The sequence below is a fragment of the Neopelma chrysocephalum genome, unplaced genomic scaffold (genome assembly GCF_003984885.1).
Source record: "Neopelma chrysocephalum unplaced genomic scaffold, ASM398488v2 Primary Assembly neopelma1_98, whole genome shotgun sequence".
NCBI classification, from domain to species: Eukaryota; Metazoa; Chordata; class Aves; order Passeriformes; family Pipridae; genus Neopelma; species Neopelma chrysocephalum.
In genome coordinates this window covers 3,006,003-3,029,774 of record NW_020897761.1, presented here as the reverse complement: position 1 = coordinate 3,029,774, position 23,772 = coordinate 3,006,003, and the positions used below count along the sequence as shown (strand labels likewise).

The 23,772-nt window shown below is 48.4% G+C and overlaps 1 protein-coding gene across 4 annotated transcripts in view; it reads left to right on the top strand.

Moving 5' to 3' along the window:
• Positions 1 to 22,048, top strand: part of RXRG (retinoid X receptor gamma) — a 48,036-nt gene extending 25,988 nt beyond the window's left edge. For 3 of the 4 annotated variants that reach the window (XM_027694655.1, XM_027694656.1, XM_027694657.1), the window contains 9 exons: positions 10,398 to 10,657; positions 13,851 to 13,995; positions 14,686 to 14,865; positions 17,642 to 17,802; positions 18,528 to 18,657; positions 19,411 to 19,543; positions 20,309 to 20,400; positions 20,745 to 20,850; positions 21,600 to 22,048. In XM_027694655.1, coding sequence (XP_027550456.1) covers positions 10,398 to 10,657; positions 13,851 to 13,995; positions 14,686 to 14,865; positions 17,642 to 17,802; positions 18,528 to 18,657; positions 19,411 to 19,543; positions 20,309 to 20,400; positions 20,745 to 20,850; positions 21,600 to 21,747 — 1,355 coding nt within the window. In that variant the 3' untranslated portion in view covers positions 21,748 to 22,048. Of the gene's footprint in view, positions 1 to 703; positions 888 to 10,397; positions 10,658 to 13,850; positions 13,996 to 14,685; positions 14,866 to 17,641; positions 17,803 to 18,527; positions 18,658 to 19,410; positions 19,544 to 20,308; positions 20,401 to 20,744; positions 20,851 to 21,599 lie in introns of those variants that run through there. The other variant, XM_027694658.1, reaches the window with a different exon arrangement.
• The last annotated feature ends 1,724 nt before the right edge of the window (positions 22,049 to 23,772 follow it).

The following is a 23,772-nucleotide window of genomic DNA, read 5'->3' as shown; positions in this document are numbered from 1 at the left end:
GTTTTTTTTGTGTGATTTGGGTGGTTTTTGGACTCCTTTGGGTGGAGTAGAGAATGGGAATTGAAATTCTAGCTCCACTAGCCCCAAGAAGGTCCTGGTCCTCCTCAGCCCATCAGGGCTGCATTTCCTGGGGGTGGCTGCAGTCCAGCACCACAGGGCCATGACGTGATTTTGGGAGCACAGCTGAGGCATGGTTTGGTGTGGAATGGGAGTGTGGAACTCTGTTCCCGCAAAGCCCCAAAGTGCTGGGTTGGTTGCACATGAGCTGTTGGCCAGCCCATCATCATCATCATCATCATCATCATCATCATCATCATCATTTGGATGAGGGTTGGTCCTTCGCCTGGCCAGAGAACCCTCCACATGGCTGGGGCTGGTGTAACTAATACGCTGCAGCAAGTCTCCACTGGTGGAAAAGCAAAGCCCCCCCGCCGCCTCCTTCCCCACGATGCTCCTCCCCTAAACGACTTAACCTCTCCCCCTCCTCCCAATTTCTGATCTATACCGGAGCCGTCATGCATTGATTGGCATCTTATCTGGGCGATTATGCTCCCTGGACGGTCCGCCGTGAATTTGCAGGGAGCCGAGACAGCTGAGCACGGGAGCCAGCCCTGAGCGGCGGAGAACAAGAGCATGTCTCATCCCGGCGAGCAGCTGCTGCCGGCGTGAAGCAAGGATGAGGCCACGGGAGGAGGCAGCTGCCCTGGCACCCTCCGAGAGCCCCTGCTCCTGCAGAGCCATGTCCCGACCCCGGCGGGCTGCGCTGCGCTCCGGGCAGCTTTGAAGTTAGAGCAGGCAGTTGTGTTTAGAAAGGCAAGCGATGAACTGAAGATTAAACATGTATGGGAATTATCCTCACTTCATTAAGTTTCCTGCAGGCTTTGGCAGTAAGTATTTTACTTGCGTTTGCAATCTGTGCCTTCTGGGTTAGGTGGAGGAACTGATCCCACAGTAGGACTGTGAGGGGGGGTAAAGGGAATTTAAAAACCTGTTTAACCTAGCTTGTATGTGGCTGTAACCCGCGGTGCCTGTGTGCTTGTGATTGAAGCTGTCCTGTGGTTATGTGTGCTGTGAACTTCTGCACAGCCAAACCAGGCTGCCTGAAATTATGCAGGCTTGAGTCAAACCATTGCACTCTGCTTTGAAGTTTAGTATATAATTTGGGTGATGCATGTGTGTGTCCACATGTGAGGGACTGAATCTATTCATTGAAAGAGCAGGATTAAACCCAGTAAGCATCTTTTGGATTTCATTTTTATTAAGTTGTTGGAGGAAAAAATTACTTTTAGAACATAAAACACCCCCCAAGAAAATCTTAAGCGGGCTCTTTCCTTGCCCGGTGGCTGTGTCCTGCTCTTGTGACACAGATACCACCATAATCGTGTGAAGCTGTGTCAGATTAGCCAAGTGAGGCTGCCCAGGGAGACAGCAAAGGGCTGGGGCTGCAAGGCTGTGATACCCCCATGCACACTGGTGTGAGCGAGTTCTGGTTGCAGAAACCACAGCTGCTCTTGGGAAATGGACTTTGGAATTACTGGAGCTCGCTCATTATTTTTATCTGAAGTTATTTCTCTTGTCCTAACGTGGGGAAGACGTTGAGGATCTGTTGGGTGCTCCCCAACCGAGGCAGGGAGTGGGCAGGTTGGAGTGCTTGGCTGTGAGGGGTTGGGAGCACCCGTGTATTGACTGCTGACAGAAGTACTGGTGCTGCTCCAGGAAATATAGATGCATTGTTGTTTATGGATGTGGAAAGTCTTACTATGGAAAAGTTGTTCCCAGCCCTTGAAGGTGGGTAAATGCCTTCAAGTCTTGCTCTGGAGGCCCCCAGGCTGTGCACATCAGCCTGTTATTTCTCTGCTAGAGAAGAGGTTCGTGCAGACATGGAATTGCACATGGGATGTTCTCACTATGTGTATGTTTTTCCCCCTCCCTCTTGCACCAGATGCTCACCTCTGGTAATTCTCCAACTCCAGAAAAGTCACTGGTATTGCATCAAGTCATCTGCAAGTTTCACAAGCGCTTGACTTTCCAAAATACCTTTTTAGGCTGTTTCTGCAGAAAAGAGATGACTCGTTGGAAGAATCTGTTGCTCACTGGTGTTTTTAAGGAACAAGCAAAGACAAGCTGAACTCTCTCCTATTGCTGCAATAAGACCGAAACAATGAAAGTGTTATTTGTGTTTAATTTATTGAGTATTACAGATTTGCAAGGAACTGAAAGAAAAGTGACATTCAAACTGATCTTCACAGAAACCAGGCACAGATCCCTGTAGGGACAGGGGTCACGGTGCTCAGAAGAGCCTTTGGGAGATTTCTAGGAGAGGAAAATGGTAATAGGAACAGAGGGATTTCTGTCCCACCAATAAAGGTGAAGGGGCTATTCTCCAGCCCATGAGCAGTTCAATATATTGGGACTTCAACTTTCATTAAAAGTATGTTTAACTGGTGTTTTACCCTACTTGTAACTTGGTGTTAGAAACAGAGGTGATTTCTGCAGGCGAACTGACAGAGATGCAAAAGCATTGGCCAAGTTTTGTTAGGGCTGCTTTAAAGCAGTCACTCCAGGCTGTCCTGTGGTCCCTGGATACAGGTTACCACTCACACCTGCACTCCCCTCAAAGCCAGAGGGCTTCCATGAGCCTGAGACATCTTGATGGTGTGGGAGCCACCTTTCCTTGGATTGTTGGGTCTGCAGAGGGGGATTTTTGGCTGGTTGAGAAAGCAATAGCTGCTCTGGCCAGATAACTTTTTAGGGCCCATGGGCTGTGTGAGAGGGCAGTCAGGCTTTGAGAGGGATGAAGCAGGAGAGAGCATGGTGACCACGGATGGAGGGGATGTGTGGCAGCTTCCCACTGCCTTGGGATACGCACCACAAAACCCATGCAGGCAACCTCCATCTCCATCAGGCCTGCAATATGTTCATGGTCCTTGCTATTCCCTCCTTTAAAACAGCTATGAAACAGTTCCTGGTCCTGTGTAAAGTGGGACATCAGGGTGGTGGAAAAGGGTAGTGTCCATTCTGGGCTGTCAGCTTGTAACATTCATTGTTCTTGCACTGTGTTGCTGGAGGGCAAAGTTAAGGTGAAGTGGCTGCTGCTGTTTGGCATGTCTAGATCTTATTGCATTTCAGGTTACCTGAAATTCTGGACTTCATTTTGAGCATAATGGGAGAAAAAAGTAAAAAAACCCAACATGTACTTGCTGCCTTTTTTTGCATTCAACTGGCTGTTACATATGCTTTACCTTAATTTTATCTGCATTTAAGTTAGAAATAAAGTATATGTTTTCAATGGTGTGTGTATAACACTTTGAATGGAGCTATCTGAGTAATGCCACCAAATTTGTCTGAGAAAGTACATATACAAATTGGTCATAAGCACATGATTTGTGATGTGAAAAGGACAATCAGACTAAGATGTTACAGTTGCGTTTGTAGAATACCAGGGAAAGTGTTCAGATGAGTCACCCTTAAACATCTAAAGCAGGAGATGTGCTCTAGGGCTGAGCTATAGGAGCAAAGAAAGGGCTTCAAAATGTGTTTTTGTTCTCCTGAAGGATGCATTTCACCCAAAGCCCAGCTCCCAGGGCAAGGAAAGATGCTGTGCTGGCTGTCCTCTCTCTCTGAGCACTCTCTGGCACAGTTGGTTGGGGACAAGAACTAACTTGGCTCCTCCACAAAGTCTCTTTTATTAGTACTCATGTAACTTGGCCTGTGGCCACACCACCTCCGGCTGCAATCTTGTCAGCTCTCCCAAGCAAAGCGGGGTTAGGCCAGGTCGTTTGGGGGATAGGGAGAGGAAAACCCAGATTGTGCCTGGAGTGGGGCTGCTGCCTGGCTGGTTGGCACCTTTTTCACGTGTGATGGTCCCAGGTTTTGTGACCTGCAGGACGCTTTCTTCCTGCACGTCATAGCTTGCTGTGTCTATTCCTATAACTCTGGATGCGAAGACGGAAGAAGGCTCTTTGACTCAGCAAAGTGTGAGAAAATCCAGTGACTGGGCATCTCCTGCAGCTAGGAAAATGCAGATTTGTTTTAAATTTTTTATTTTTTTAAAGCAGGAGACACTTGTCTTAGTTGCCTGGGGCAGCCACAGAGCTTGCAGCCAGTGGTATCCTTTCTAATGGGGACCTGTAGCCTCTCCAGGAGTTTAAAGACAACTGTGAGGATTTGTGCATTTTTCTTTTCTGGTGGCTGCTGGCCAAGCGGGAAATCTTACCAAACAATCATGAAAAACCCTTTAGGCCTTAAATTCAACAACCTTTTCTTTTTTTTTTTTTTTTTGAGATGAGAAATTTTATCTAACTCTTATGTGTTACTGTGGTCACCAGGGGGATGTGATACCTTGTTAGGGTGAGTAAATCTGGATTGCAGTTCTTTTTTAATTACCTGATGTGCAGTTGCTAAAGGAGTCTTTGCCCTGGTGCAGGCTCAGCAGCAGATGCTATTTTGAGGTCTTGGCCTGATTTGACTGAAATTGGACAGTGGGTCAATAGCTTAATATGTCCAAGGACATTTGGACAAGACACAGGGCTGCTTGTGGCCAGGTTTTGAATGGTCCCTGTTTGCAAGGGAAGCACAGGAGCATTACCAAAGAGGAGCAGGAGCATCTCTTCCTACTACCCAGAGAGCTGAAGGAAACTTTCTGCTGCCCTGTGCAGGTCCCTGTTGGAGAAGCCCTTGCTCACATACATGCCAGCACACCTCCAGAAAGTTTTGCTCCTTGATGTTGGAATAGGCTGCATTATTTATTGATTTAGAGTGGAGCGGGAAGATGGAAGTGCAGAGGTTACTGGACCTTAAAAGCAAGGTAATACCACTAACCTTTCTGTAGGATATTAGCATGGCACTCTGTTCTGTCTGTAGGAATCTGCTTGGGCAGTTAAAAATGTTACCAGAAAGGGAATAGTTTTTCAGTTTATCTTCTGTGTATTAAACAAAGCCTACTTCTGCAGTCATAGCAGCAACACTTCACTTGATTCCAGTTAGCGTGGGTACCGTGCTATGTAACTGCATCATTTCAGGAGTTTCTCACAGGTGTTTCCCCTTGAAGATCATGCCCAAGGACGAGATGCCTGCCAAGCTGTACCTCCCACACACACCCGTGTTCCTTTACTGAAATCAACCTTTCTCTGCATGTCTCTTCCCACTTCTTGGTGCTTTCTGATCTAGATGAAGTATCTGCAAAGTCATGTGTCAGGCAGGGCGACTCACACCTTTAAATGTTTGTGCTGGTGAAATGAACCTTTTCTGTGTATCTCAGGAGCATAACTGTGCTTTTCATTATTTGAAGACTGCCAGCTTTTGATTCTCTCTGATATGAAAAACAAAGCTCTGAATGTTGAGAGTATCATCAACATCTCTAGGCTTACCAGGGAGCTCCAAGGATTGCTTTGGGCCTTAGTTGAAGAAAGACCCCAGTGTTTAACATGGGTATTTCTTCCCTCAAGGCTTTGCTGAAGAGCTGAGGGGGCACTAACCAGAACAAACTTACTACCTGTGTTGGTTAAATAGACAGTGTATGTAGTGCTTGGGTGTTTCTGGTCTCTGCATTGTCATTCCACATTCCATGTAATTGCTGAGACTGGGGTTTCCTGCCATTATTTGTTTGAAAGTCAAGACAGCTTTATTGGTTGCATCCTGGGTGCTTCTCTTCCTACTTCCTTCGCCAAGGTATTTGGGGTGACTTGTGCACTCTTGCAGAAGAGGAATCTCTGCTTCCATGCCTGCCCCAGCCTTACCTGTGAAGTGCTTGCTGCACAGAGGTATCCGAGGTGGCTTTATCAAGCTATTGAACATTGGTTCAGTTTAGCTGTGTTAGCCCAGACCTGGCTATTTAGCACTGATGTGGTGGACCTGGAGTTTTGTGCTCTGCAGGTGCATCTGTCAGACACCTACACATCAGCTGTGATGTAGATGGTGTTTATGAGGCTATTTATGCACATTTACTATCTCTGAACTAGGAGTTTGCTAAGGTGGAGGTGAAACACAGCTGGACGTGCAGTGTCAAATCTTTGTGTCCTTTCTCCTCTTCAGCGGCTGGGGAGTGAGTGTAACACTTGCTTATGTCCTCAAGGGCACTGTTTTCAAAATGCAGAGAACTGACTGCTTCTTGGGGTCTTTCTTCATTATATTTTCTAATGTCAGTGGAGTTGTCTATGCTGACATTGGAGATGATCCTTATTCTGGATACTGAAGCAACAGGATGGATGTTGTGTCTGTGTGTGTGCACACTTCCAGCTGCTCTCTGCCACAAATGATGTGATAATTTGCAGAGGCAGTTTGGAACAGTGAAGCACCCAGAAGCAAGTTCCTTCTTTTTGGGCTTTACTTCCTACAAGGAGAAGGCTGGAGAGTGTGTGTGTTTCTGTACAAGAGAGCTTTCAGACAGTTGATTGAGGCACCAGGTTCTCTGGACACTCTGCATGTTTGCAGCGGACACATCGGAGAATCCACACAATCCTCCTGTCCTCTCTTCCCCTGCTCCTCCAGGAGAGAAATAAACACAGTATCAGGCTTCCCTGAACCTCTCTTCAACTACCTGTCCAAGCATTAATATGGAGGAGGAAAACAGGGGAGAAAGACACAAACAGCCCCACTTGTGGACCAGAAAAAAGCTGATCTTGAATCTGGAGTAGGTGGTTAAAAGCAGCAGCAATCCCTGATGCTTGGTGCAGGGTCTCAGCTGGCCTTGCCCAGCTGGCGTGGGAGCCCCGGCTGGTCTGGGAGCTGCATTTGGTGCCCGTGGGCAGGGGCTGTGCAGCCACGGAGCCCTGGCCCCCCGACACAGGTCTGGCTGCCCTGTGCTCCGCGGGGCCCCGCTGCAGCTCGTGACTGCCCGGCACCGCTTGTCACCTCGCATTACCTGACAGACGGGCTGCGGCCGCTCCGGCCTGTGTAAATGTCACCTGTGCCGAACGCTGCTGCAGAGGCAGAGCCGGCCGTAGCTGGTGTGCAGGACTGAGTCCTGTCTCCCCAGTCCACCCTGCTCTGTCCCTCTGCTTCCCTCTGGCAGCTCCACTCTGGCCTGGCTCTACTGCCGTCTGTCTGTCTCCCAAGTGATGGGAGAAAATACCTTGAGAAAAGCCATTCCATCCCGGTGAACCCAAGACCTTTCTGGGTGCTTTTTGTTGGGAGATGTGGGACACAGACCATCATATTTTCCTGCAGATCATTTCGTTGAACTATTTTCTTTCAAAGTGAATCAGACTTGCAATCTCAGCTGTCCTCATTGTCCAAGCCTCCCTGGCTTCTTTGAACTGAAGCAAGTTTGATGGTACTCAGCTCAAGGAATAAGTAATCCCAGTGTCAAGGATGCTTTGGCATGGCTCTTCCTGCACACCTTCTTTCAGCTGTGCAAATTGTTCCTCTCACAAGCTGATAACCTGGTAACAGTCACTTCTTATATCCCTCTTGGAGCATTCCAGCTTGAAAATGAGAAGCTGAGAGGACAGTTTTCCCCAGGTGCGGGAGAATGCATTTTTTGCTTCCCTGGGGACTGACTTGGCAAACTTATCCCAGGAAGGGGCCAGAAGTTAAAGTTTTTTGTTGTTTGTGGGCTTTTGTTGTTGTTGTTGTTCTGCTTTTCTGACTGGGGTTTGTATTAGAATTTATAACAGAAGGATAAAGTTGTTCATTGGTAAGTGGAAAGTTAACACTGATAGCTTTGACCAATGGGTTTGTCAGAGCCTTGTCAGGACAGTGAGGTGAGGCACTCTGGATCCAAACATGTTAACTCTGGTTTGTGTCATCAGGCCCTGGCAGAACCTGGCTTTACACCTCTGTGCTCTCCAGTAGATATTTTCATATTTTCATTTATCTGTCCATCTTCACCAGCAAACACTCCTTCATGCATTCATGCTTCCTCTTTGGTGTCTCATTGCTGGGGTGAGGGAGGTAGACAAGCCCTCCAGGCTTCCTGACTTTGACCTTTGATCCCATCTCAGGTACTGGGGGATTCCCCTGACATAGCCCTTGAACAGTTGCCCCTTGGCACTGGCACAAGAACACAATGGGGCTTGCCCTGGCCAGCAGTGTCCTTGGATGAAAGCTTTGCTCTTGGTCCTTATGAGACTTGAAGCTGTTCTAATGGAGAAACTTAGGAGTGACAGCATTTCTGTAAAGTCTGGCATAAATGCAAACAGTTAAATAATTCTCCTGGGAGTCTTTTCTTATTGGTTTAAATCTTCTGCATAATACTTTCAAAATATGCCCTTTTCTGTGTTAATGGCAAAGGATGAAGAATCATTCTTCTCCTTAGCTGTCCTGGTGTGACAGATTTCTGCCCAATCTCCCCTTCAATGACTTATTTTCCAAGCTGGAGAATCCTCAAAGGCGATGTTGTTTATCTAGTTGTTTAAAGAGGCATAAAAACAAATTCTTTCTAAGCCTGTGCTACAGATGCTGGGGAGGACTGCGTGTTATGGTACCAGACTACTCACAGGTGATGAAAAATGCATTCACTTTTCTCTGAAGCTGATAATGGCACAAGTCAGGATGGTCCTTTTAAGCCCCAGGAAACATCTGAGGTGCCTCTGTGAGCTGAGTGCTTGTTTAGGTAAGGGGGGGGGCAGGCACACAGCACATCTTCTGCCCACTCCTAAAGGCACCCTGGCAGCTGTCTCTGGAGTGAGCAGGCTTTTCAGGCTTTTGCATTTGGAAGCCATTCCAAGGTAGGGATTTTGCTGTCTACCAACAGAAAACAGGCCATGTGTCTCCATGACGGTGGCAGGGGGATGTGGGGTGACTCTGTGGCAGCAGGCAGGAGCCCCGGCCCTGCCTCCAGACCGCCTTGCTGCCTCCAAGGCTTCTGCTTTTGTCATTAAGCCGACTTCCTCTTGCTGCACATCGCTTTCCCACTGGGAGAATTGATCCAAAAAGCCAAAGCAAGAATTGACAAAGACCTTTTCTCCCCCTCCCTCTGCAGAATTAAGTCTGAAGTGGGTTGATAACGGTGGATCGAGTCCTCTTTGACTCTGACAAATGTCTTTAATGTTATTCAGCAAGCTGACCTTTTCCCGTCTTTATTGTGCATCTTCCCTTTGAATCAGATTTGATTGTTACTTCAGGTAGAATAACAAACACTGTCACGTAAATAACTTTGCAATAATGTTAAAAGGAGGAAAAAACACAAACAAACAAACCACCAAAGTGCTGCCTTACTTGCAAATGCAATGGGAGCAAACATCCTCTGTGCCAGCCATGGAAAACCAACTGTGTGACCTTCCCACACAACATCTTTGCCTTGCTACTCCAGGGAATGATCTCCTGTGTTGAAAAACCATCAGAGAAATAATGGTTCATGGAAATGTTAATGACAGCTAATGCTAAGTGGGGTTGGTAAATTCTAGGGGAGGGAGAAAAGGTCATGTAAATCCTTAAAATGCAGCTACACACATAACCCATCAGGACTAGTGGGCACTTGATGCCCAGATATCCTCTGAATATCTGAGACTGACCTTATAGAAGACAGTATTAAGGCCTTGGCTGAGGTGTTTGGCCTCAGAGAGAAGTGGCAATGACCAAGGTTATATTGCTTTTCTATGCCACCTCTTCCTCAGAGGGACTCAGGGGCACATTGACCTCATGAACCTCATGTGAGGCTCAGCTTGGTGATGTGAACTGCAACTCTTTAGTGTGGAAGGAGGAAACTCTCTCTCCTTGTGGCTGCGAGACTGTTTGCCCACCCATGTCTGTGTGGCCACAGCCTCTGCTCTGTCTTGTATAAGTGAGGGAAGATAATGGACAAAATATTTTGTGGGTACCTTGTCCTGTAATCTGCATTTCTGCTGTGTCATGGGCAGTTTCTGTCCTGTGTTGCTCCAGCTCTGACTGGAGATGCTGACAACCAGCTTTGGGAGCGGGAGGAACATTTGGAATAGCACAGTGGTGATGTAAGTGTGTAGGAAGGGGAAGAGCTGAGCCATGGGAAGAGCCTGCTGAGTGTGATGCCAGAGCCATTGCAGGGAGCAAAGGTGCTTCACAAGACGTGGGGAGCATTTGGAGTTTCCAGCCTGGTCGGTGGGGATTTCATGGTCTCAGATGTGTGCTGTCTCTAGAGATGGTTTGGACAAAAGAAATGGGACCTCAGAGAATAGTTCAGAGGAACCAGCCTGAGGCAGGCAGGCGGTACCTTCTTCCAAGACTGCTGAGGCACCAAAGCAGTGAAGGAATATTTGGCTGTTAAGCATTGCCTGCAAATTATGTTTTGTTGCTGTATGTAACTCTATTTCCCGTACTGTAACTAACATTTTGTTCTTTTCCCTTTATAACATAAGGCATGTTTGCATGGCTTTGAGCCTTGGCCAGCATCTAAGTTGACACAACCACAGCTGGGCAGCTGACTGCTGTCTGGTCAGCCACACTCATAGTGTATTTAATCTTTCTGCTTCGCCCTGTAGATTCCCCTGTGCATGCCAGCTCCACATCTGTGAGCCTGTCATCAAGCCTTTCCACGGGAAATTCAGTGGACGGGCACCACAACTACCTCGAGGCCCCTGCGAACGCCGCCCGGGCGCTGCCGTCGCCCATGAACGCCATCGGGTCCCCGGTGAACGCGCTGGGCTCCCCCTACAGAGTCATCGCGTCCTCCATCGGCTCACACCCCGTCGCTCTGTCCTCGGCCCCGGGCATGAACTTTGTGACTCACGCCAGCCCGCAGGTAGGCAGATGTGCACACTTGCTTCCCTGCAGTTCAGTGTTCAGACCGGGTAAAGTTCCAAAACCTGAGAGAGTGGGTTGGCTGGAGGGGAATCTGGTGTGTTTTGGCCGCTCAGGGAGATCGGCTGTAAAGAACAATTTCCAGCATGTGAATCTTTCTGCATAAATCCCCCGGCACAGACACAGAGAAGACACCTGTATATATGTCAAAATACACTACATGATAAGGAGGGAAAGCTAATTTTCAGGTCTGTCCTCACTGTGGGTGCAGTCCAGCTCCCCTCCACTGCATCTATTGCAGGGTGCATCATTACTGTACGTGGAAATAGGATAGCCAAGGGCTGCAGCGTGTGAAGCATTCCCCTTCTTCCTGCAAAAGGATATCTGCTTCATTTCATTATTTGGAAAGGAGACAGATTTTTCAGAAAGAGACAAATGTTAATGCTAAATGCTGGCCACCTACTCTGTGTTGCATATAAACTTGGCCTGAAGGAAAATGAAGCACTCCCACCCTTACTGCCTGTGCTCATGTGGGTGCTGAGGTTTCCCCTCCAGAGGGGAGGGGAACCAGATGTTAGGGCCGGTGCCTCCCCAGAGCCATGGATGGGCTAGGAGCCTCACAGGGTGGCTCTATGGGGCAGAGATGTGCTTCTCCAAGAGCCTGGCACTACTTCCAGCATGGCTGGGATCAGGGTGGAAGTGTGGAATTTTAATGGAGTGCTGAAATGTTCTGGGAGTCCAGATCTGGGTGAAAATTCTGCCTCTTATCAACAAGGCTTTGTGTTTAATGGTGGGACCTGAAGATAGGAAGTGCTCAAGAGCCTCATGGCTCCTGCTGAAGAAGGAGCAAGGTGATGTCCTTGAGCCCTCTCTGCCACATATTTGCTGCTGTTCCTCAGTCTGTCTGAAGCTCTTCCTACTGCCTGGAAGGCTGGGAGAGGATAGTGTGGGGAGGAACTGAAGAGCTCTGAGGGAGTATAAGCACAATTTGGCATGTTTGACTTACCCTTCCCCAGCATCCTCAACTCCTGTGTGGGTCTGGGCTATCTGCAGTGGGCATGCTGGGCATCCTTCTTCCCCTGGCACCACCTGACTGTTCCCCACTGACCTGACAATATTTGTGCTCACAGCATCCAGGGCAGGCACTTTGTGCTTGTGGAAATGGTGGCAGTATTGGCTGCTTGGAAGCCTTTCCTTTGGGGTTGGAGATGCTCTGGGAAGTGGTTTCCCCAGTCTGGGCACTACGCCAGGTTCCCAGATTCGAGGAGAAGGTTTCATTTGTGTTGCCTCTAATGCAAGGAGACAGCTGGGCCTTGGGGATTCAGCAGGGAGGCAGCTAATGGATTTGGGTTCAAGCAGTTGTCCCAGATATCATACATGATTGCACTTAACCTGCAGGAGTCAAGCTCTGAGGACAGTGATGGCTAAAACTGCCCTGTGTGTCCCCCTTCTACACACCCTCTCTCCCTTTTATTATCTCAAAGTGCACACAGAGAGAAAGAAAAGATAGTACCCAAGCTCTGAGCAACATTTTAAACCATAAAAAGTTCCTATTGGCTCAGCATCTTGCCAAAATGATGTTTACAGGGTAAAAAAAGGTGGCTGGACACTTGTGGGGAGGAAAGGCATTTATTTCTCTTTTCATTGGACCAGATTTTGAAATGTAAGGATTTACAGCTGTCAGTGTCTGGTTGGAGTTTCTGCTGGGGAGAGTGAACCTCTGTTCCTCTGGGCAATTTTTCCCAATGCACTATTATTTTCCAGTGAAACAAAACAACCTGGATCCTAATTTTTCCTGGTTAATTTGTATTTTCCATGTTATCAGATCTTTGAAGCTTTGAGAATGAAGGGACAGTGGTGAGGGAAAATGAAAGCAGGCTTCACCTTTTTATTTTTCTAATGACAGGTTCAAAAATCCCAATGGTATGAACCCTTCTTGTTCTTTACTGAAATTTCCTGTGGAATTTATTATGTTTTTTCATGGGAAATGGGCAATTTCTTGGAGCAAATGGAAAACTTGCAGCATATGAAATCTAATGGTTTAGATATTATGGAGACTGTAATGAAGGCAGTAGCTGGGTCTTCATCCAAAGCCTTGTTTCTCTCCCTGCTTCTGCCCTCTTGCTGGGAAGAAGAATTTTAGCTGCTAAATTGGGATGAGTGTTAGAAACAAACTCAATGATGAAACAACAACCCCCAGCCCTCAATGCTTGACAATGGGAAAGATGATTTGATAGTGGGTTTGGAGAGACATTGCTCTGCCCAGACAGCTTTTGACAAGACGTGCTCAATGGCCCTTAATCCTCCCTGCCCTGCCAACAGTGGCTCCAAAGCAAACAGCAATAAAACAAAGCCCTGGGCAACATCAGGCTTTGGTCTCTAATCGAGGTCGGTTTGTAACCTTTAACTTCAGCAGCCACAAGCAGCTCCTGGGGATCTCGCCTGGGGGCTCTGGGTCCTTTGCCTGCATCTCACTGCAGCTGATTTTTAGATGCTCAGCCCAATCCCTTTTTTCTTTTTCTTTTCCTTTTTTCTTTTTTTTTTTTTTTTTTTTAATCTGGCAACCCCAAATCTGCTCCGTTTGGCAACCTGTGGTAGCATTTGGGAACCCAAGTCCCAAGGAGTAACCAAAAAGCCATGTTTTCATGTGTATATGCAGATTTGTATATCACGAGGCAGGGGAGCTAACCAACTTAAATTTTTTACTTTTTTTTTAAACACCATTACATTTTCTCTACCCGTGCATCAGTGCAAGTTTAATTGCAACAAACTGCCTGGCTGCAAAGCTCTTCCTTACGAAGCTGTTATAGCTCAAATCTGCAAGCAGCCAGTGATCAGCATTCTCTAAGGCAACAGGCAGGAGGATCCCACCAGCTTTGTTGCTTGGAGGCTGTAACTGAGCAGCTGAGGCTGCTGCCTGCCCTTTTCCAGCTCTGCTTAGTCCTAGCTTTGGTTACAGCATCAGGCCACGGTGAGAGGCAATATCTGCTACCAGGCAACTGCTCAAATCCCTCCATCTGGATTCACCAGAGGATGTCTGTCTACTCATGGCAGCCTCATGGAGTTGCTGGGGATAAGCTTGTGGGACAAGCTCAGTAGGAGCAGCAAGGGAGGGGTCAGCTCCATTTGGGGATGGCTTCGTTGAGATATGTGTCTCGACCCTCTAACCTGTCTTGTGCCTTCTGCTTCTGCAGCTCAATGTCCTGAACAATGTCAGCAACTCAGAGGATGTCAAGCCCTTGCCGGGTCTCCCAGGGATTGGGAACATGAATTATCCATCTACAAGTCCAGGATCCTTAGCCAAACACATCTGTGCCATCTGTGGGGACAGGTCCTCAGGTAGGAGGTGTTCTTTCTTGGAGAAGGCTTTGTGCAGTGAGAACTCCCCTGATGCTCTGCAGCAAGGCTTGTGCAGGAGTGAACAGTGCAGAGGCTCGCTGGGGCCAAACTGGCATTGCAGGATTTGTAGCTGGGTCTGGCTTACCCAAGGCCAGGCTGTCTGTATTGCAGAATAGTTGCACTGTGCCCAAAAGAGAGCAAACCTAAAAGCCATGCTCTTCTCCCTTATCTGTATAATCTCATTTTACATTTTGCCCCTGTTTATCAAAGGTAAATATATCAAATCTCTGTGTTCTCATTTACCTGTGCTTTGTGTTAGCTGGGTTTTGGCTGTGTCTGGGCTTTCTCTCCTACCCCAGTAACCTGCAGCCTGGTGTGCATTGCAGACCCCTCCATACCAGTGTGCCCCATTTGCTATCTATGGCTGTTCTGCACTTGCACTGCAGCAAAGATGCTCCACGTCATCCCACTGGGATGCAGTCCCTCCTTACAACAGGAAAGCAATGGTCCTATAGTTTGACTGCTGCTGGTCATTATTCCTGCAGGGAGCCATTGAAGCCAACTCAGGCCTGTTAAGGTGATACCCTGCAGTCAGTGTTTTTCACTTCTGGGGTTTGTTCGAGCTCCTCCACCGTGGAAGGAAAGGCAAATACCTGCTTGCCCATTGATGGCCTCTCCTTCCTTCCCTAGGGAAGCACTATGGGGTGTACAGCTGTGAGGGCTGCAAAGGCTTCTTCAAGAGGACAATCCGTAAGGACCTGATCTACACTTGCCGGGACAACAAGGACTGTCTCATAGACAAGCGCCAACGCAACCGCTGCCAGTACTGCCGCTATCAGAAGTGCCTCGCCATGGGGATGAAGAGGGAAGGTATGAGGGGGCTCGTGCAAGGAATGGGCTTGTAGAAATTTTCCTTACATTCATTAGGGTAAAACTGGCTTTTGGTGGCCCTCCAAGGCCGGTGCATTCCAAAAACCCACACTGACACCTTTAGGGTGTTACTGACCTTGTTACATAAAGGAAAAAAGAATCGTAGAATGGTTCCAGCTGGAAAAGATTTTTAAGATCGAGTCCAACCATTAACCCAACACTGCAGTGTTCACCACTAAACCATGTCCCTCAGTGCCACATCTAAACATCTTTTAAATACCTCCAGAGGTGGTGGCTCAGCCACTTCCCTGAGCAGCCTGTTCCAGTGTTTGACAACCCATTTCCATGAAGAAGTTTTTCCTCATAAGGAAAGAGGGGCTAATAAGGGAAGAGACTGATGGGAAAGCTATTACACTGTATTTTTCTTCCTACCTAAATACACTTACTGGTGACTATTGAACCTATTAACTGATGTTAACCCAAATTTTCTTTTAGTAAGTGACTTTAATGGGCTGGCTGCCTTGGCCCCTCTAAGCCTTTGCTGTGGACAGCACCTGGCAGTGAGGGGTCCTGCAGCCTACTTGTCTTCACACAGCCTACTGTGTGAAGAGCAGACCCCTATTTTGTTTTTGATTTGCTGACTTCATGTGTCACCACCTAATTCTTGTACTAGAAGATAAGGGTGAATGATTTATTCCTATCTCTTATTTTATACTTCTCTGTCATTTCCACTCAACCTCACCTTTGGAGATGAGCTCTGGAACAGCTCACATCGTGCAGTGTTTTTGTGCTGCAGGAGAGAGCTGTATGGAAAGCAATTCAGGGAGCCTCTTCCATATTCCACACACTCACTGCAACCCCCAAAGAACTGTTTCTGGCCCAAACCACCTCAAAGGTTTAGTTTGGAGCAGGGATCTGACCAGAGGCAATTGGACTATGTACTGACTTGAAGAAAGCCTCCAAGAGCTGCTGAGGGAGACGTGCGTCTGCAGTGGGTCCTGTAAGCCCTACCTCTCTCCCACCCAGCTCTGGAGAGTATGAAGGTCTTTGTAAAACCCACCAAGTGAGTCTCTGCTGCAGGGAAAGGCAATCCCAACTGCATGGCTGTTTATCTGTCCACCTCTGTCCCCTGGGTGGAGCAGGGACTGCTGGGCTGGATTGTCTCCCAGATTATACCAACAGATGCCAGGTTAGGTAGTGAAAACTAGCACAGTGCTTAAGCTCATTTTTTCCAAGATAAAATAACTGTGCTGCCTCCAGGATTGAGTGTTAGTAGGCAGTGTAGCTGTCCATTTTGGAGGCCATGTGTCCCCCTGTGGAACATGCAAGCTGCTCCCTGTGCAGGAGCTTAGACTACGCAGGGCAGAGCCTGGGGAAGTATCTGTAACACTGGACATGAGCTGAGCCTCATCTTGTTCCCTGTAGCATCATCAAAGCTGTGCTGCCTCAAGCACTTAGGGCAGTGGGGGACTGTGAAATGCCAAGCTGGAATCAAAAACCTAATCCCAGGTATAGCTCTCCCTTCCAGCTGAGTGCAAAATGGTTCAGAGAACCAGGGTGTCAACGCAACTTCCCTTTGCAGAGAGTGAAAATTTCAACCCCAGGATCTTGATGGATCCCGTGGGAGTTTGGCTGCAGCAATCACAGGGGCTTTTCGGGAGCTGCAGAAACTGGGGACAGACTGCAGCTTGAGTTCAGAGGCTGAGTGATGGGACTGGTATTTCCTCGCCATGTTCTTTCTTCCACTAAGATTTGGTGACTTTAGAAGCACTTCCATAGCTTCTTCATATCCATTACCCTAAAGAGGACAAACGCTTCCCCCAGCTGGCTGGCACATAAGGATAAGCCAGGATAAGGCAAGGCTGATGCAAGGCACTCTGAGCTCCTACTCACATTAGGGGAGTGATGATAGCAGGACTAGTTTTGGGACATTTCTCCCCAGCAATGAGCTAAACCAATATGATTCCTGCTTGTCACTTCTTTTTTCTAAGCAGGGTTTTCTTATTTCCCTTTGAGATTTCTCCAGTGAAAATGTACATCCAAGACTTCTCTTGCACACAAGACTTGGCATAAAACATACACATGTCCTGTACTGACCTGTCTTACACACACACAACAGGCCTGGGAGTTAATAGCTGAGATCTGAAGACAATTTCATGATTCTGTGCCTTCAGTCAGCAGATATTTTGGAAAATGTGTGGAGATGGGAGGAGAGAGAGAAGGTGTTGGGGCACTGAGGTGTTTTCTAGTGGGGAGCATTAACAGGAGAGGTGGTAGATGGAAAGGTGACACCAGGGCTGGGCCAGGCTGTGTAGGATTTCACTCGGGAATGAAACAAGCAGTCTGTGTGGATCAAGCTGGGGGTGAGGGACTGTCTAGCCCTGCTGCTGGATGCTCTGACTGTTGTGGGACTGTTTGAAGCACACTGGGAGCACAGCAAACCTGTGTGTGAGTGCTGGGTTGCTCCTGCTTCCTCCAGCACCTAGTGACAACTGAGTCCAGGCTGCCACTTGGAGGTATCAACTCCTCTCTTTTCTGGAGCTTCATACCTTAGAAATCACAACCTTTGTGATTTGACCTTTGTCAAATCTGGAGGCAGCCTCAGAGTTATTGGTGCGGGAACAGCCATTTTAATGGTTGTACATCTGAAATATCCATTTATTTTCTGTTCTCCCCCTCCTGTGGGGTTTTCTCATCCCTTCTCCCAGAGGAAAGGGTGCCCACTGTGAGCAGGTAAGTGTTGCTGTGGATGTGGAGCCGTGTTTCTGTCCCACAGCTGTGCAGGAGGAGAGGCAGAGGAGCAGGGAGCGGAGCGAGAATGAGGCCGAGTCCACGAGCAATGGCAGCGAGGACATGCCTGTGGAGAGGATCCTGGAAGCTGAGCTGGCAGTGGAACCCAAGACAGAGGCATACAGTGACATGACCACAGAGAGCTCGGTAAGGGGCACTGACATCACTTGCAGCTTGAGATGAGAGACTTTGAGGTGTGATTTGAACAGACAAACCCCACGTGAACAGCCAGCATTTTGCAAGGGGTTTTTGCTTCACACCACCTAAAAATCACCAACAATTTTTCTTTTGAAGCCATTCTGAATGACAACTAGAAAACAGCCTATACAATATTTTCCAAGCATTTTTTCCCAGTTCCCTTTAATTTCAATGAGTATATAGGGCAATGGCTGGATGTTGGAGCATCTGAGCCCTGTGCTGGCTTCCACAGTTGCATGCCCCTGGACACTGTTTGCCCAAGACTGGAATGGAGCTGGACACAGCAGGTTTACTGCTGTGGTTTTACTGGTTTTGATAAAACTGCTGCTTATGCCTGTTCAGAGGCTGCTTGATGGCTTTTAGATATGCCCTGGGGAGCAGGACTGCAGCCTGCCATGCAGGACTTGCTTTGCAAAGAGCAGCAAGCAAACAGAAAAGTCTGGCAACCAGCTGATTTGGCTGGCTGTAGAGGGGATAGTAGTAACAAATATCTCCTCCTCCCAACAGCACACAGCTGAGATTATTGGCAATTTGATCCTTCTACTTGTGGCTTTGAGTATCGTTAACTCGATCCGATACAGTGTGCAGTGCAGATAGTGGTTAGCAGAGATTTTTCATTGACAAATTCTCCTCTTTTCCTCTGTTCTTTTCCTTTTGATATTGCTCTTAATTAGACAAATGACCCTGTCACAAACATATGCCACGCAGCTGACAAGCAGCTCTTCACACTCGTCGAGTGGGCCAAGCGAATCCCCCACTTCTCTGACCTGACGCTGGAAGACCAAGTCATTCTCCTCCGGGCAGGTATTGTCTCCACCTGTGGCCTATGGAGCTATTCCCGGTACCCCTGTCCCTTCTCTGGGCTCTGTGCCATCCAGCCAGGCTGGGTGGCAAATGTGAAATCCTGAGCTGATCCATTCTTGCTGTCACAGGGCAAGCAACCCACCCTGAGCCACAGTGAATGGTTGGCAGAGGTTGTGAATGGGGTAGTGGAAGCTGTTGCTTCTTCCCCTCTTCGTGCAGACATGGAGCACTGGGGGAGAGCAAAAAAAGTGTGCCTGGTTGATGCAGTTCTTGTAACTGCAGAACTTACCATGAGTGAGGCACACTCATATGTTAGTGTGTAATGTGCCAAATGATGTAAAGGGGTTGCTGATGCTAGGAATAGGTTTTTAGGAGGAAAACCCAAGATCTTTTCTGGTTTTATTTTTTTTTTCCCTCCCTTTGAGCCTATTTCTGAATCTTCCTTGCTGCTGGTACAGGTCATAGAATCCTAGACAATCCTGAGTAGGAAGAGATCCACAAGGATCATCAAAGTCCTATTCCTTGCCCTGCACAGGACCACATCCCACCATGTGCCTGAGAGCATTGTCCAAATGCTTCCAAGGGGTTTGCCACCCCTTGCAGTGTTGGCAAGGGTGCAATTGGTACCTGGGGTTCCATCTCTCTCTGAGGCGAATCTGAAGCCAGCAGGGAGAAACCAGCTCTCCTGCTCCACGTGGAGCATGATTTTTTTGGCTGAACTGCCTCATGTGTCCTGCACACCTCCTCTTGCAGGCTGGAATGAGCTGCTCATTGCCTCTTTCTCTCATCGCTCCGTGTCGGTGCAGGACGGCATCCTCCTGGCCACAGGCTTGCACGTGCACCGCAGCAGTGCCCACAGTGCTGGGGTGGGCTCCATCTTCGACAGGTATGTGGCCTGTTTGTCATCCCCTAGCAGTGGTGGCCAGGCTGGCTCTGTCCTCCCCTCCGAAAGGGAAACATCCTGAAAGAGAACTAGAGCAAACTGGGGTGATTTGGGGCAGAAGTAGCTTAGAATGAGGAGGGGATGCTTCACGGACTGAAAAAAAAAAGAATGGGGTAAAGGCATGTTGGAAAGGGATTTGCAGGTGCAGAAGCAGATCTCTGGTTGGGTGTGCAGGGTGAGGAATGCTCCTCTCTCAAGAGTTTGCTGTAGATGTATCTAGATCTAATATTGATCACCAAGAGCTTTTGGTGGCAAAGCCTTAAACCCCAACTTGGTCATGTAACAACTGCATGTGTACTGTCCCTGCCATGCCTGCTCTCCGTCTGGCAGGACCCTAACTTACCACTCTTACACAACTAGCACATGTAGGGACAGTGCCCATGTTTTCCACAGTAAAAAGTGGAGAAAACCCATGTGGTTTTTCCTCAAGTGAGTGCAAATTGTTCTCCATAGTCCAAACAGAGCACAGGGGCCACATGCTGAGCAAAGTGAGAACAGGAGTGAATTTGACACTCGGGTCCCTGGATGCTGCTGCTGCTGCTCATGTAGAACAGCAGCGTGGGACATGGCTGTCCCTCAGAGCTGCCTCTTCCTGCAGAGAGGAATTGGGGGGTATTCCCAGTGCCTGTCCCAGATGCTGTTCAGCCCCCAGCCTTACTCTCTGTACCTGTCTCTGATTGTGTGCCCACCCATGTCCCCCACATGCAGGGTTTTGACAGAGCTGGTGTCCAAAATGAAGGACATGCAGATGGATAAGTCGGAGCTGGGGTGCCTGCGAGCCATTGTCCTGTTTAACCCAGGTAAGCCTGAGGCCCAGGCCAGTGCCAGGTGATGTGCACTCCCTCTGGGCCATGGCAGGTCACAAGTAGGAGGGCTGTGACAGTGAGGATCAGGACTGCAGACAGATTTCATAGAATCCTAGAATGGTTTGGGTTGGAAGGGACCTTAAAGATCATCTCATTCCAACCCCCCCCCATAGGCAGGGACACCTTCCACTAGACCAGGATTTGTCTCAGTCCCTGGGTACATGATTAAAGAGAGCCCAAGTCCTCTCCCACCCATCCACCCAGTCACTCTGCTGGCAGTGGAAAGGTCCTCTCTGCAGGGATTTCTTCCCCACCTGTATTTTCTCCCTTTCTCTCAGATGCCAAGGGTTTGTCCAGCCCCTCAGAAGTGGAGTCACTGAGGGAGAAGGTCTATGCCACGCTGGAAGCCTACACGAAGCAGAAGTACCCCGAGCAGCCAGGGCGGTGAGTGCCCCCGGGCAAGGCAGGCAGCGCGGGGCAGCGCCATACCCACCCTGGAAAGAGGAGGCTGAGGCAGGGTGTCTGTGCTAGCTCTGCCTGAGCCCCAGTGCCCTAATCCTGAGCCTTCAGGGTGCTGGCGAGATGGAATTCTCTTGCTTTCCAATCCAATCCTACCCTCTGCTGGCCGAGCTCTCGAAGCGCCGGCAGCTGGGTCTGTCCCCACCGCCGCCAGTCAACGATGCGGCTGCAGCATCCTCTGCGATTTTTGGCTCTCGCTGTCACCACAGAGCGCTGTGAGCCGTGGGGAGAGGGAACGGGCTGCCAGCTGCACCCCCTTCCAGCTGCGCCTCCAAATGGGAGGCAATGACTGGCAGCGGCACTGCTGAGGGGCTGCGCTCCCTCTCGGAGTCTGGGGATATTTGAAGACAGATTTAAATGGCACCATGGAGATGTAAGTCTTGCAAGATGTTAAGATGTTCAAGTCTTGGAGGGAGAATCTGGATGTATCTTCTTTTTCTTTTTTTTTCCCTTTTTTTTTTAATTAAGTTCTAAAAGTGCTATTCTCTTTTGGAAAGATGCATATTCCCTCCACACATACAGAAACAAATGCTTACCTTGAAAGCATAGGGGAATCTAAGACTGAGAACACCCCAAAGCGTTTTTGGAGAGAATTTGGTCTGCCTCAGGCCTGGAAATAGGTGGGAGAGGGTGGCCAGTGCTTCCAGCATGCCTCTGACTCTGTTCACTTACAGGTTTGCCAAACTCCTTCTGCGTCTGCCGGCGCTGCGGTCCATCGGGCTGAAGTGCCTGGAGCACCTCTTCTTCTTCAAGCTGATTGGGGACACCCCCATTGACACCTTTCTCATGGAGATGCTGGAGACACCCCTCCAAGTCACTTGAGGGTCTGGGCCCTCTCTGGCCAGCCCCTGGCCCCCCATGTCCCTGCACAACCTCCTGCCCTTCTTCTCTGAGCCTGTGAGAGCTCCAGAGATGTCCTTCACCCTCCTCTCCTCCTCAGTGGGATTGTCGTGGTTTTGTACAGCTGTAAATCACCCCCTCTAACCCTCCCTGGCCTGTCCAGGGGTGGGCCACAGGTCCTCTCCCCAGCTAACCATTCCCTTGTCCCCCTGTACAGATAATTGCTTTAAATTATTTTTTCATTCTCAATAAAAGTCAACAAAACAAATAAAATAATGTGAGCGAGGCACTGATTGGAGCTGGCAGAGCAGTGCCCTCTTTTGCTGTGGTCACAGGTCCAGTTGGGATGGGGCTGAGGGACCAAATCAGGGCAGGAATGTCACTGGGGATATAACTGCTTGTGCTGATGGGCACAGTCCTTTGGCCAAGACAGGACAGGTATTGATTCTTCTTGCTCCTGCTAAGGAAAGACCTAGAGAAACTTGCTGCTTTTAATTAAAATGTTTCATTCCACCATCTTTAAAAGAAACTCTTTGAATTATTTGAATTTTTAAAGTAATTTTAAAAGTAGTTTTTTGATGTGTTTTTTTTGTTGTTGTCGTTTGTTTGTTTGTTTTCTGAGCTCGTCCAGCCACTGACAAAAGAACCAAAGTGTTTCATTTTGGTCCTGGTGGAGTATTTTGGGTTGACCCAAACCTTCTGCTCATATATAACTTACATTTTCCTGAAGCTTCACGGATCCCATTCTCAAGCTTTTTTTTTCCCCCCCCATATTTTTGCACTGGAAACAGGTTCCTCGACCCCAAATTTATAATTTCACAGTTTCATAATTGGAACCTGTGGGGAAAGAAAGCACAACACACTCTAACAAACGATCCTCAAAGGTCTCCCTGGTCTTTCCCCTGCTCCAATGGCACCACTGGAGCTTCCCGTTGCAGCCGAGCTAACCAGAGTCAAACGAGTTAAAGACATTAATTTGTTCAATATGCGGAGCTTATCCTGGTGGGAAAATGTCCTCCCAGGAACCCAGCGAAACTGTCTGTATTATTATTCATAAAACAGGTGTAGTGTTAAGTGATCTGCCCCTCCTGACCCTCTCAGCAGACAGAGCGGTGAGATGCAGCCGCGCTTCGTCTGTCCGCCTGACAGATTGCAACGCTGCCGCCCGGCGACTCGGGCAACTTCCAGGGAGAGCAGGAGGGACAACAGGAAAGGAAGAAGGATAAAAATGAAACATTTTGTTAAAACTCCCCCCGCGGGGATATGATTCATTCTCCGGTATTTCACTGCGAGGAGGAAAAAGAGGATTAAAAGAGCAGGAGGGGAAAAAAAAAAAAAAAAGGAGGAACCCCCCAAAATTATGAAAACTCTTTAATTTTTTCTTTTTGTGGTGACACTGAAAAAAAATCCAGGGAGAATTTAGAAAGAAGTGAAAAGCATTGGCCAAAGGGCTATTTTTAATTGAAATTATATTTTTCCATTAACAGGGAAGTATTTAAAGACAGCAAATACACAACCTGCTCCTTGTAAAACTATTGCTAGAGTTTGAGATGCTGCACAGAGGCTGTGCTGGGATGGTACCACACCACACTGCTGGTGAAACAAAGCAAGTGGTCACCTCCAGCCTGGGCTGCTCGGGCTTCCCCCTTTAAGAGCTGTGAGCTTCTAAAAGCTAGTCTCCAGCTGGCTGGGTTGGGTTTCTTTTCTGATTATAAAGCCCTGAGGTTTTCCTGACCTCCCTGCTCTCTGGTTTGATGGTTTAAATCAAGAAAGTTGATTGACATCAGCAGGCTTTAGTGATAGAAGGGCTGCAGGAGCTGATGCTGGAGACAAATCCTGTGGCATTCATGGGCTTTTTTGAAATATGTAGAGGAAAACCTGACGGTCTTCGTGCTTGCAGCAGATCTCTTGCTAAGGTGGTGTCTGAGTGCTATTTTGGAGCCCTGCAGCCCTCAGTGGTAATTCAGAGTGTGCTTTGGCCCTGGGGTGAGCCAGCTGGAGAGGACA